This window comes from Gastrolobium bilobum, unplaced genomic scaffold, assembly GCF_033153095.1.
Source record: "Gastrolobium bilobum isolate Gb01-03AN ecotype WA unplaced genomic scaffold, APGP_CSIRO_Gbil_v1 utg34677, whole genome shotgun sequence".
In the NCBI taxonomy this organism is placed as follows: Eukaryota; Viridiplantae; Streptophyta; class Magnoliopsida; order Fabales; family Fabaceae; genus Gastrolobium; species Gastrolobium bilobum.
Genome location: NW_026897235.1, coordinates 53,641 through 65,609, shown reverse-complemented (window position 1 = coordinate 65,609; position 11,969 = coordinate 53,641). Strand labels below are relative to the sequence as shown.

Here is an 11,969-nt window from a genome sequence, read left to right as displayed (position 1 = left end):
AAACTTTTTTGTGTGGATAAATATAAAAACCTTTTACATGCTGATAGTTAGAGGTGGAAAACTGAGCTCAGCCCTGAGGGTCGGCCCGCCAATATATTTTTATAATTCAATTGAAATTTTATCCTTCTTCTTTTATAATTAAATTACTAAATCTGATTTCAATTTTTGTAAATACAAATTTGTGAAATTCCAAAGACTAACGACACTAATCCTTGCAAAAAAATTATTTATATAAAATGCTGACAGTTAGAGGAGGAAAACTGGGCTCGGCCCGGAGGGCCGGCCCACCAATATATTTTTATAATTCAATTGAAATTTTATCCTTCGTCTTTTGTAATTAAATTATTAAATTTGATTTCATTTTTTGTAAATATAAATTTGTGAAATTCCAAATACTAACGACACTAATCCTTGCAAAAAAATAATTATTTATTATTATTTTATAAATCTGATTGTAGTAAATGAAAGTTCATCTCTGAGATAAAATATAAAAACCTAGACGCAACTATAAAAACTTTTTTGTGTGGATAAATATAAAAACTTTTTATATGCTGATAGTTAGAGGTGACAAACTGGACTCGGCCCGGAGGGCCGTCCCACCAACACATTTTTATAATTAAATTAAAATTTCATCCTTCTTCTTTTATAATTAAATTCCCAAATCCTCACCCAAAAAAAAAATTCCCAAATCTGATTTTAATTTTTGTAAATATAAATTTGTAAAATTGTAAATACTAACGACACAAATCCTTGCAAAGTTTTATGTTAATGCTGTGATTTTTTTCACTGAAATATAGAACAAAATAACAACACGATTTTTTTTGTAAATATGAGATTTGCAGTGTGATTAACCAACTACGACGCACGATAAAATTTTTAATCTTTTTCGGCGTGCTTCGCAGGGCTATTATACTAGTAAAAGGAAAAAGTCACCCTTTAAGATTTCAGATTTCGTGTTTTGCAAGCCCAAGTGTGACTCAAGAGTCCTGAATTCCCCTTCCCCTCCTCACACTTCGTTTCCTTCACAACATCGCACACACAAACCTGCCCTTTCACCTCTTTCTCTCGCCGTCAGCGTCTCTGCTTCTCGCGCCTTCGATTTCGTGTGAGTTTTTTCTTTTCTGCCTCCGATTCCCGTTACATTTCTGTCTCTCTTCTTGGATCCCTTAAAAAAAAAAAAAACACTCTTTGCTTATTGGGTTTTACCTCATTATCTGTTACTATTCTTCTGGTTTACCATGCATTTTGATTGTTAAAGCCCTAAAAGTTTTGTTTTTTAAGTTCCTTGAATAACCCCTTTTGTATGATTCTTGCTTACTGCTGTGGAAATGCTAATAAGTAAAAAATAGCTATATTGTTTTGCTTTTCTTGCTCCGTAGAGAATCTGTGTGCTTCCGCCTATAAATACAATTAAGGTAGTCTGAAGTTAAGGTTTTAAATTTCTTGGGGGGTTTTGGGGATCTCTGATCTACATTTTGTGGTTCAGTCATATTAGTTGAATATGAGGGTTTTTTTTTTTGTTTATGCTGCTTGGGAATTGATTAGCTTTCTGTATGGTTTAAATTTTTTAAACGTTGATCTTAGTAATTTATGGATGATTGTTATATGTATCTTTTTTAACATGTCAGATTGACTTGTATAGTGTTCTGAAGCAGTTCATTTTATTCCGGCCTGAAAATTGTTTTTAATAGTTAATTAAGTTTGTTGCTCTTTTTATTATCTAATTTGATCGCCAAGGCTTTATGTAGCTTTCCCTGTTTTATGTAGATATATGTATTTTTTTGTAAGTTAGACAAGGCTAAACTGATCAACCTCACTCAAAATTAGTTTGGGTTGAGGTATGTTTTTTCTTCAAATCATCCCATACCTTGCTGTGTGTTATGTGGTGTATTCAAACTATATTCTTTTTTTAACCCCCTCCCCCTACCCCTTATTGTTCTCTCTCTCTCTCTCTCTCTCTCTCTCTCTCTCTCTCTCTCTCTTTCACTCTGACATAGACACATATTTCAGTTGATGAGGTGTGTTTGAAAGTATAAATGTAGAATTATGATGTGCGATGTATTCTTGCTTAGTTGCAATGCTTTACCCTTGCTATGATGAATAGTTCAGATGATGCTAGTTTTTCAAGCTGTTCAATGTTCATCTTGTCCCTATCTTCTATGTGATGTCACATCTGGGTCATAATTATGACCTTTTATTCAGAACACTGAACCTGCTGTATCCTGCTCCTGAATGGAGGTTTAGTGCTGCTCTAGCTGCTCAAAGGGTAGAGAAGATTATGAGGGAAATTTTTTCATTTGGTATGTGCAAACAAAGACGAGACCATCTTGTTAGTCAAGATTGTTGTAGGCCTAAGAATGAAGGGGGGTTGGGTTATGGGATATGGTGTCCAAAAATGTTGCGTTAGTGTCGAAATGGCTATGGGGTCATCAAGTATTTCAGAGTAAATTTGGTTTAAATCATATAGTGTTGGATACCAACTCAACAATCAATGCTACGGACGATCACAAGTCTGGGCAAACCCGTGAACCCAACCAACCAAACATATTTTAGAGCAAAGCATTAGTATTCCAATTTTTTCTTCACTACCTTAAGTACTCACATGAATAACATTTTCCTTTGGGTCATCAACCCCTTAAAAAGTGAGCAATTCACAAGTTCCTGACCTTAGTATTAAGGATGCCTTGGAAGGTACTGCTATGATTGTCATCTGAAACCATATCAACAGTCATACCAGTATTATCAATAGTTTGCTGAACATTGAAAGATCATTAAAAGGTAAACAGGAGTGTATGTCAGAACAGGCCTGCATTGGAGGTCAACTCCTAGTTGATTGACAATGTTACCTGAAAGAGAAACCTGAACCTGCACACGAGCTGTAGGAGTAGTCCGCATAAAACCAGCATGCTTACCTTGTCAGCTTCAACAAATAACTATGCCAATTCCTAATGAAACCGTGTTCAGCAAAATTATTTACTCACCTTTGTCTTTTTATGCATTCTATGTCTTCCAGCAAATAACTACTTCATGTAGTCTTGTACTCTTGTAGGTACTGGAAACCATATTTTTTTAAAATGATTGAGACATACAAATGTGTTTTTAACAGAGTTATCTAATTTATGTGATTTTCAAATTTAATATGTCATTTTTAGAGGAAAAGCTTTTTTTATTTATTTTTTTAAAAGGGGAAAATATAAAGCAGCAATGGCCTCAAATGTCACAGCCGTTTGTTTTACTTTCATGCCATCGAGTTGACAGTTTTTCTATAATATGAATGGCTTAGGAGCAGATTTGTGTTATTTCGTGAGTGTTTGGTTGTGTGACTAGAAGGACTAGTGTCTATGGAATTTGAAATAGATATAATGATATTGTTTTCTCATACTTCCTTTCAGTTTTCCTATTTAAATCTGGAAGCTGTATATTGTTTGGCCATAACCGATGGACTTATCTCTCATACTTTCTTAGTGGTACTTATATCCTTAATACAGTCTAGGAACTCTAGTGATATTGTAAGCCTATAATATCAATCGAATGATACTCTTGTAAAACTTCTCTTTTGAAAAATTAATGTTTGTTGTGGTTTTATTGACTTTTGTGATGGTCAGAATTGACATTTTTTAAAAGAATCACAGGGTTGCGGGTACAGGGGTACTTCTGTAGAATCTAGATCATTCTATTGTTACTTCCCCCAAGTTTCCCAATTTGTTTAGTATCCTTTAATATTTATAATTTTCTGCTGAGCTCAGAGGTATATGGAGAAAAAGTATTAGAATGTTAATTCTTTCCTTTCCTTCTTTTTAAAAGATAGGAAATGCATTATTAATTCCTTCCATTTTCTATGTTTGGTAATTTGCTTTGAATTAGTAGTCACAGATCAAAATGTCTCGAAGATATGATAGCCGCACAACAATCTTCTCCCCTGAAGGACGTCTTTACCAAGTTGAGTATGCAATGGAGGCCATTGGGAATGCTGGTACTGCAATAGGGATCTTATCAAAAGATGGGGTAGTGCTGGTTGGTGAAAAGAAGGTCACATCGAAGCTGCTGCAAACCTCAACTTCCACTGAGAAAATGTACAAGATTGATGATCATGTTGCATGTGCTGTGGCTGGGATAATGTCTGATGCCAACATCCTAATCAACACAGCTAGGGTCCAAGCACAACGCTACACATTTGCCTATCAAGAGCCCATGCCTGTTGAGCAGTTAGTTCAATCTCTTTGTGATACCAAGCAAGGTTACACCCAATTTGGTGGTCTTAGGCCATTTGGAGTCTCATTCCTGTTTGCAGGATGGGACAAAAATTTTGGCTTTCAGCTTTACATGAGTGACCCAAGTGGAAACTATGGTGGTTGGAAAGCTGGAGCTATTGGTGCAAACAACCAGGCAGCACAGTCAATACTAAAACAGGACTACAAGGATGATATCACAAGAGAAGAAGCAGTGCAACTTGCATTGAAGGTATTAAGTAAAACTATGGACAGCACAAGTCTCACCTCAGATAAGCTTGAACTTGCAGAGGTTTTTCTGTCACCCTCTGGAAAAGTCAAGTATGAAGTTTGCTCCCCAGAGTCTCTTACTAAGCTGTTGGTGAAGCATGGTGTGACCCAACCTGCAACAGACACTGCCTAGTTTGCTGTTCCATTCTATCCTTTTCATTTCCGGTGCTTTTGGCATTAGATGGCAGATATTGGCTCAAACATATTTCAAGCTTTTAAAACATTTTGTATTCGTACATCTTTGATTTTCAAGACAGTTAGATGGTATTTGTGTCCCATTTCTTGCATTTTCACCGTATCAGCTTGTCAAGCTATTTTCTAAGTTTATGCTTCCGTAATTTGCCTGCAAATTCAAATGTGGAAAATGCCATGCTTCATTTGTTCCGTTTAAAGGGTAAACATTGCCAGAAAAATGAACCAAATCAAAGAGATATCAGGGATTAAATAATCTTATTATTATCCTTTTTTTAATAAGATTTGAATTTCTTATCCATGCTTTATGCGTTAATCTGTCTATTTTGCTTTCTTTCTAAGGTTGTGTCAACTTGTTATATGATATGGAGGTGGTCTAGTTGGATACATTCACCATCTATTTTTCCTTTTTTTTTTTATATAATGTTTTTTGGGGTATTCATTTGTCTTTAAAAGCTATTGAGGTTCTGAAAACGTACCTTAGATACTTCCGATATGTATTTGTGTATGTTCGTTTGCTTTTCTCTTCTTTTTTTGTTTTTGTGCAAATTTTGCAATAATGTTTACTGAGCGCTTTCTTCATTAATGTTCTTGGCATCTAATTTTACTGTTTTTCTTTTCATCAGATATTGTCCTTCAAGATTGTTCAATAACTAACGTGTGAAAATAAATGCAAAGCTTATCAATCGAATTACTATCATTGTCACTAATATGCTGATGTCATTTCAGTTTAAAAAATAAACCAATATATGACACATGAAGATTATGCATCATTCCCAGGAAAGAAACCAATATATAACAAAACATACATAAAAAAAAAAAAAAAAAAAAACCTACTGTATATATGACATTTTGAGGATAAGGAGAGGCAAGATTCTTTACACTTCAACTCCCCTCACCACACTAATGAGAGAAAATAAGATGACAAAGCAAAAACAAAATGAAAAACATAAGATAAACAAATTAGCAACATGCAAAATATTATATTCCAAACTTGTGAAATGTTTGTCATCGATGGAAAATATAGGCATACAGGAGTTCATTCCACGTGTCAGGCACTCCAGGGAGGCACCAATGTATGCAATCTGCATAAGTTTTTGGATTTGATATTTGTTCTTCTGTTCTAGGTTCCCATTGCTTCCTATAGATAGAAGGGTGACCTTCTTTCCTGTACTCTGAGAGCTGGGTGATGTTAAGCATTTGAACTTTCAAACCTCTTCCATTCAAATCTTCAAGCACATTTTCCACCACTCTCATCATTTCAGGAACTGAACCATTCCCCCAATATCCCTCTTCTCTAATTAGTTCTGTTTCTTTGTAACAATTGTCACCCTTAGCTCCTCCCCATTCATTAGCCCTGCAGTTTTTTACATTACAAATCTAATGTGTTCATTGATTCTATCATAGTGTAATTATAGAGCTATCAATATACATATATTTGTGCACTGCTATGTGATTCTATTTTTGCTATATATAGTGCATAATGGCATGAAGCTTCTTGCCTTCTTTCACAAAAACAGAACTCACTGTGGGAATATGTGTTCCGTTTATGAGTGTCCATTATTATCCTAATAGATTCACAACATATAAATGGTTATATGTAATTTTAAACAGAGATTATTCGTGTAGACAATTTTCTTTACACTCATAATGGATTCTTATATATAAGAATTAGTCAAATCCTTATGCAGGAATTAAAATAATGATAATCATGAAAATAATATGCCAATATCATAATTCTATCTTAAAGCAAGGTCACGAATCTATTTTCAATGATGGGTATTGTAGAGTTGAACCTTACTTTTGATGAGTTGGTGACATGGTAATAAAAAACAACTTTGTCTTATTACGATCAACATGGACTTCCAACCAATCTGACCAGGTCCTCAAGGCCATCTCATAGACTCTCACCATTCCTACCCTTTTGTACACTCCATTTGCATCTCCAAATGAACCCCACCTGCTTGTAGTTACATTGTCACTATTAAATCAAATTGGTAGTGGAGTAGGAATAGGATTCATTTATGAAGAAAAAATTACAATACAATCATAAATGGTGGTTGGAAATTGGAGTTGTTGACATGCAAGTTGATCAAATTAAGAGAGTGATGGCTAGGTGAGTTGTACTTACAAAACATTCATTGCATGTCTTCTCCACCAGAGGAAAGTGTTGAAGACCAAAATGTCAGCATCAGTCCAGTACCTAGCATGTTTTTCTATGGCCTTGACTCTGACAATCCGATCAGGTACCCTATGGTTCACAGGGTCATCTGAGTTTGATTCTACCAGTAATGGGGCCCAATAGAACTCGATGGTTGCATTGTATTCCTTGATTAAATGCGTCAATTGAGCAACTATTAGCCACATATAGCTACTTGTAAATGTCATGGTTGTCTAATTATAATATGTCAAATATGAGTTTTTTTTTTTTTTTTTTTACCCTATTGTTTTTTCTATTGTTATTTGAAATATGATACAAAAGATTATAAAAAGAAAGCACACGAAATAGCTTGTTTACATGCATTTTTTCCCTATGTTCTTGCATTAGTTAAAGAAAGCATTCTACTTTGAATAATGTTATCAGATACTTTTGCACTATCACTACATATAAAAAAGACAAATTTTGATGCATAAAACCTGCCCAATTTGCAAGGACGAGTGATGGTTGATTGCATGCAGCCTTACACTTATATTTTTACAAAGAGATTTTTTCTCATGACCCTAAAACCGAGACCATCGGATCATGAAGAATTACCTTGTTGCTCCAAGACTCGCCATCACGTCACTTCATATAAATTTGATTAATTTGTTATCAAGCTTTTTTATTCACCAATCTACACATACTTAACTACTTAATTATATACCTTTTAATTGATGGTTAAGTGTAAGTATATTCTTTGATCAAAGTGATGTGAAATAATGTGTGTGAAAGTGTGCACGAGTAACTTAATATTCTTGTAAAGATTTACTTTGGCCTTGAAAATGCTGAGTGACCCATTGGCAATGGTGCGCATGGATTTGAGAGTTGGGGGCAGGGAAGATTCAACAAGGCAAACCATAGAAACCCATTGGCCTCTGTTGAGTGAATCCCCTACAAACACAAGCCTCTTGTTCCTTAGCATTTCAAGCAATGCTGTAGCATTGAACCTTAACAACATAGCAGGAACCACATGTTACAAAGCTAAAAAGAACATAACCAAATTTAATGAAACATATCACACACATAGGTACAAAGAATGAGTATTAAAAAATGTCACAAGGAGATAGAAGAGACCTAGGTAGGTCACATTGATGGGGCTTCCATTTCCAATTCTGGTAGCTAAGGTCCTTCCTTCCAAACTTCTCACAAGCCAATTGATCTGACATGAACGTGCACTGTTGCTCTTTGTAAAGTGGATAAGATTCATTATCAAAAACCCACTTACCAGAAAACATGTTACATTTTGATAATGATTCACCAGAGATAGTCCTTTCTTGAGACCATTGTCCTCCTTCCTGTGTTAGATAAATGGCAGTGACAACTAGAACAGTGGTTAAGATGGCTACAAGAGACTGAAAGCTGTTTCTGATTCCCCAAGTGCTACCTAGAACTATTTGGTACACCTTTGCCATTTACATTAAGCTTTTTCGTTTCTCACCTTGCAATTCTTTCTCTTCCTCCTTTTTGAAGTTTCTTCCAGCCGGTTGTTGAGGTAGAAGATTTTTTTTTTCATCTTTAGCCAAAGTTGTAGTAGGTAGAGCATGATGCCTTTTGAAGTTTTTGTTAAATGTTCATATATTTCCAATGACCAAAGATCAAATTTACTACTCACTTTTGACTTTGAGATTAATTAAATATGGATTTTTAAAAATAAAAAACAGAAATCAAACTTCAAACTTCAAACTTCAACTCCAAGCTTAGAGAAGTTTGGCTTCTACAGGGTGAAGTTACTCTATATGGAAATGTAAATATGTTAATTAGTAATAAAAATATTAATGGTTGATCTATGTAGTTGATTTTATTATAATTGATTGAGGTGTTTGACTTTTTTCCATTTTTTTATAAGAACCATTTGGTATCTACTCATCAACAGACATCGATTAATCTGGATTCAAGTCGGACAAGATTATAAGAATGATAAAACTCTTCCTACCAAATTATAATAGATTTAGTGTGTGTCATTTAAAAAGATACAAGTTGTGTCCTGTGTCATTTTAGTGACTTATACAAAGTATGACCGATCATACTATGTGTGATTCTAGAAAGTTATTTTTTTTTCACTTGACACGTCAGCAGCGATGTGACTGAGGAGAGAGAAAAAAAGTAACTTTCAGATTTACACAAAACATGACCGGTCATATTTTGTATAAATCATCTAAAAGGACACAAATACAACTTGTGTCTTTTTAAATGATATTTCTTTTTTCCAATTATAACATATTTATATATCCAAAACTCAAACTCAATATCACTCATTACGTTGGAACAATTCCTCATTATTGATCTTCCCCTTTATTTCCAAATAGCCTATTTAGAGATTAAACTCCTTCGATAAGATCCGTGAGTGACATGTGAGATCCACTATTTGACTTTCTTCAATTTATCTTTGTATTGCACTAATGAGCATCCTGTGCATAGGATGTATTATTTTAAGGGAAATCTTTTTTTTATGTTGTTGGAGATGAGTTATATTATGTTAGTGAAGTAAAGTTATAAGAGGAACTCACACATAATTGGAGAGAAAAAAAATAAAAGTGGAATTCACTTTTGTTATGTGTGTGTAGGAAGATGAGTTATCTTATATTGAATGAGATAAATATAACTTTTATTTTAAATCTAGCTAAGATATAATTAGTTAAAGAATTTAAATTTAAAATAAAAAAGTTAACATATGTTACTTTTTAGGAAATTAAAATGAAAAATTAACTTATTCCCAAGTAAATATATTTTTATTTAATATAACGTGGGAGATTATGTCAACATGAAAATTCGAACTTTGCTATTTACTTCTTCGCTTCCCAACTTGGGTGGTATTTCCATATGGGAAAATATTGGGGATAAATATTTTTCATATTGTAAGGGATAATTTTATCTTTTATATACATATTAAGATGTGTGGGGTATATGTTGGATCATGTGAAGAGAAGTGAGAGAAAAAAAAAATGGGCACCACACATTTTTATGTGTGTATAAGATAAAATTATTTTCTACAACATAAGAAACACTAATCTCATATGAGATTCATGTTTTCTTTTTCTCACTTCTCTTCACATAGCTCCACATACTTTTACATGTATAAGAGATAATTTTATCTTATAACATCGTAAACATTAATCTCATATATTACTAATCTGAAATATAAGTTGGAACATGTTTTTTTGCTGCAATTACACTTCACAAACACTATTTTAGTATTTTATATTCGAAATTAATTAATTGTTTAAAAGTTCGGTACGAGGACGGGTTGAAGGCCTAGTTAAACGATGTACGTGTACCATTAGGTTGTGTTGTTGACATTTAGGAACCAAGAAGATTGCTTGAAGAAAGGTCGAAGCATATTGTCTTTTCTACTCTTCCCCAATTCTTCCCCTAAAGAAAACGGGATTCAGAAACCAACAAATTATGCTGCAAGGTTATATCCAATACAAGACATGAATACGATAATTTTGTGTTGTAATATTTTAAAAGCAATGGATATCCAAAAAAAAAAAAAGTTATGTATGAACTAAGAATGCAATAGTATTCAAAAGTAATACATTGATGGGAAGGAGTGAGAAGCTTAAAAGTGAGTAAGTTTCGATTTAAAATTAATTTTATAGCCGGTTCAAAGAATTGGAATTCGTGAAGATATCGAAGAGCTGACTCGTCTTAAAGAGACAATAAGAACTGATATAAGAAAAAATAAAAGTAATGAGAAGCAAATATAATCTGGATTCGACACGTATCCATGCATCGTAGCCAAATTGGTATGGAAGACCCGTTGAAATAGAGGGAGACCCACGAATATTTAAGCCTGAGTATCTAGAGGGAAAAAAAATCCAATAAAACAGTCAGAGCTACAAAGATTATTGTTAGCAGTACTACTATTGTATCTCTTACCCTTATGGGTCTAAATAGGTTTGACGTTCAATTAGAATTTATGATTCGACCTATGTCAAGGCAGTCTAACTTAGAATATATATATATATTATAAAATAGAACGGACTTAGTCTTTAAAAAATATATTTAAACTAGATTATAAATGTTCTTTTATAAGGCTTTGACATATAGTATATTATTTAGTTTAAATAAACTAAAATATAATTATTATTTCAAATATTTTAAATAAAAAATAATATTATTTTAGTTTTTTTAAATTCATGATAGATTTTGAAAGCTTAATAAAATTAAATAAGCTAACGGGTCTACACTAGGGGTTTTGATTTTCAAATATAGAAAGCTAACAAGTTAGTCAATATTTTACATAAATTTAATCTATCTAAGCTTGTCATCATTCGATTGGCTCCCTGTAAAATCCTATAAAAGAGGAATTTTTCCTCTTCTAAGGTTAATATAATGTGTTATATATGGGTCCATCTTAGAGGTCCATATTCTAGAAAGTTCAAGAAAGGACGACTGAAAGAGGAAACCAAAAGGAAATAAAGGAAAGAATCTTTGATTGATGTTTATCCTAGTACGACAGCAATGAACCTAGCGCTGGGCCCCGAAAAAGCAGCTAAAGGTCCAGAATTCCACCACCCACATGTAAACTCTATAAAAGGTAAAAAGTCTATAGATATGAGTATGACACCTACACTCCTTCTCATATATGCTGTTATTGTGCACACACACCATCCTCTATGGTTATGCTGTTACAGTGATTGCTACTTCAAAAGCATATAGATACTTGAGAGTCTAAGATCTTAGATCAATACACTAGTCTCTGACTAAATATCTCTATCCCGATAATAAAACACAATGGGTTCAAAATTCAAATGATAAAAAAGTGAGTAATGGTAGAAAGGAGAATGTTGTTGAATCATGAGCTATGAATAAATTGTGTTGTGGCTTGGGGCGAAATATGATAACTTCAAAAGGAATTAGTTACTTGAAATTTTAACTCAAAGTTCTCTTTTTTTTTTCTTTTTTTTAGAAGAATTTAGACAAACATGAGAATTCATAGTGAAAATATTTTATTTTTTATTTATGAAATTTTAAAGGACACAAGAATTAAAAAGACACATTTTGTTACACAGATGCAAGTATTAATGTAAAATTAAAAGTTTAAAATGATATTCTTTTATTTGTAAAAGGATGCA

At 33.2% G+C, this 11,969-nt stretch overlaps 1 protein-coding gene and 1 pseudogene across 2 annotated transcripts; one reads left to right on the top strand and one right to left on the bottom strand.

The window, feature by feature from the left end:
• Positions 1-963: 963 nt before the first annotated feature.
• LOC133305073 (proteasome subunit alpha type-4-A) lies at positions 964-4,823 on the top strand. 2 transcript variants are annotated; one of them, XM_061505204.1, is made up of 2 exons: positions 964-1,105; positions 3,868-4,823. In XM_061505204.1, the coding sequence occupies exon 2, from the start codon at positions 3,880-3,882 to the stop codon at positions 4,630-4,632; it is 753 nt and encodes a 250-aa protein (XP_061361188.1). In that variant the 5' UTR covers positions 964-1,105; positions 3,868-3,879; the 3' UTR covers positions 4,633-4,823. The 2 variants fall into 2 exon arrangements, with proteins under 2 accessions (XP_061361188.1, XP_061361187.1); XM_061505203.1 differs by having other exon boundaries at positions 3,865-4,822.
• An 876-nt stretch (positions 4,824-5,699) lies between these two features.
• On the bottom strand, positions 5,700-8,309 carry LOC133305085 (protein trichome birefringence-like 34; annotated as a pseudogene).
• Between the last annotated feature and the right edge of the window lie 3,660 nt (positions 8,310-11,969).

Excerpts from the sequence above, each read along its gene's own strand:
- LOC133305073 (XM_061505204.1), top strand. The coding sequence starts at position 3,880 with ATGTCTCGAAGATATGATAGCCGCACAACAATCTTCTCCCCTGAAGGA.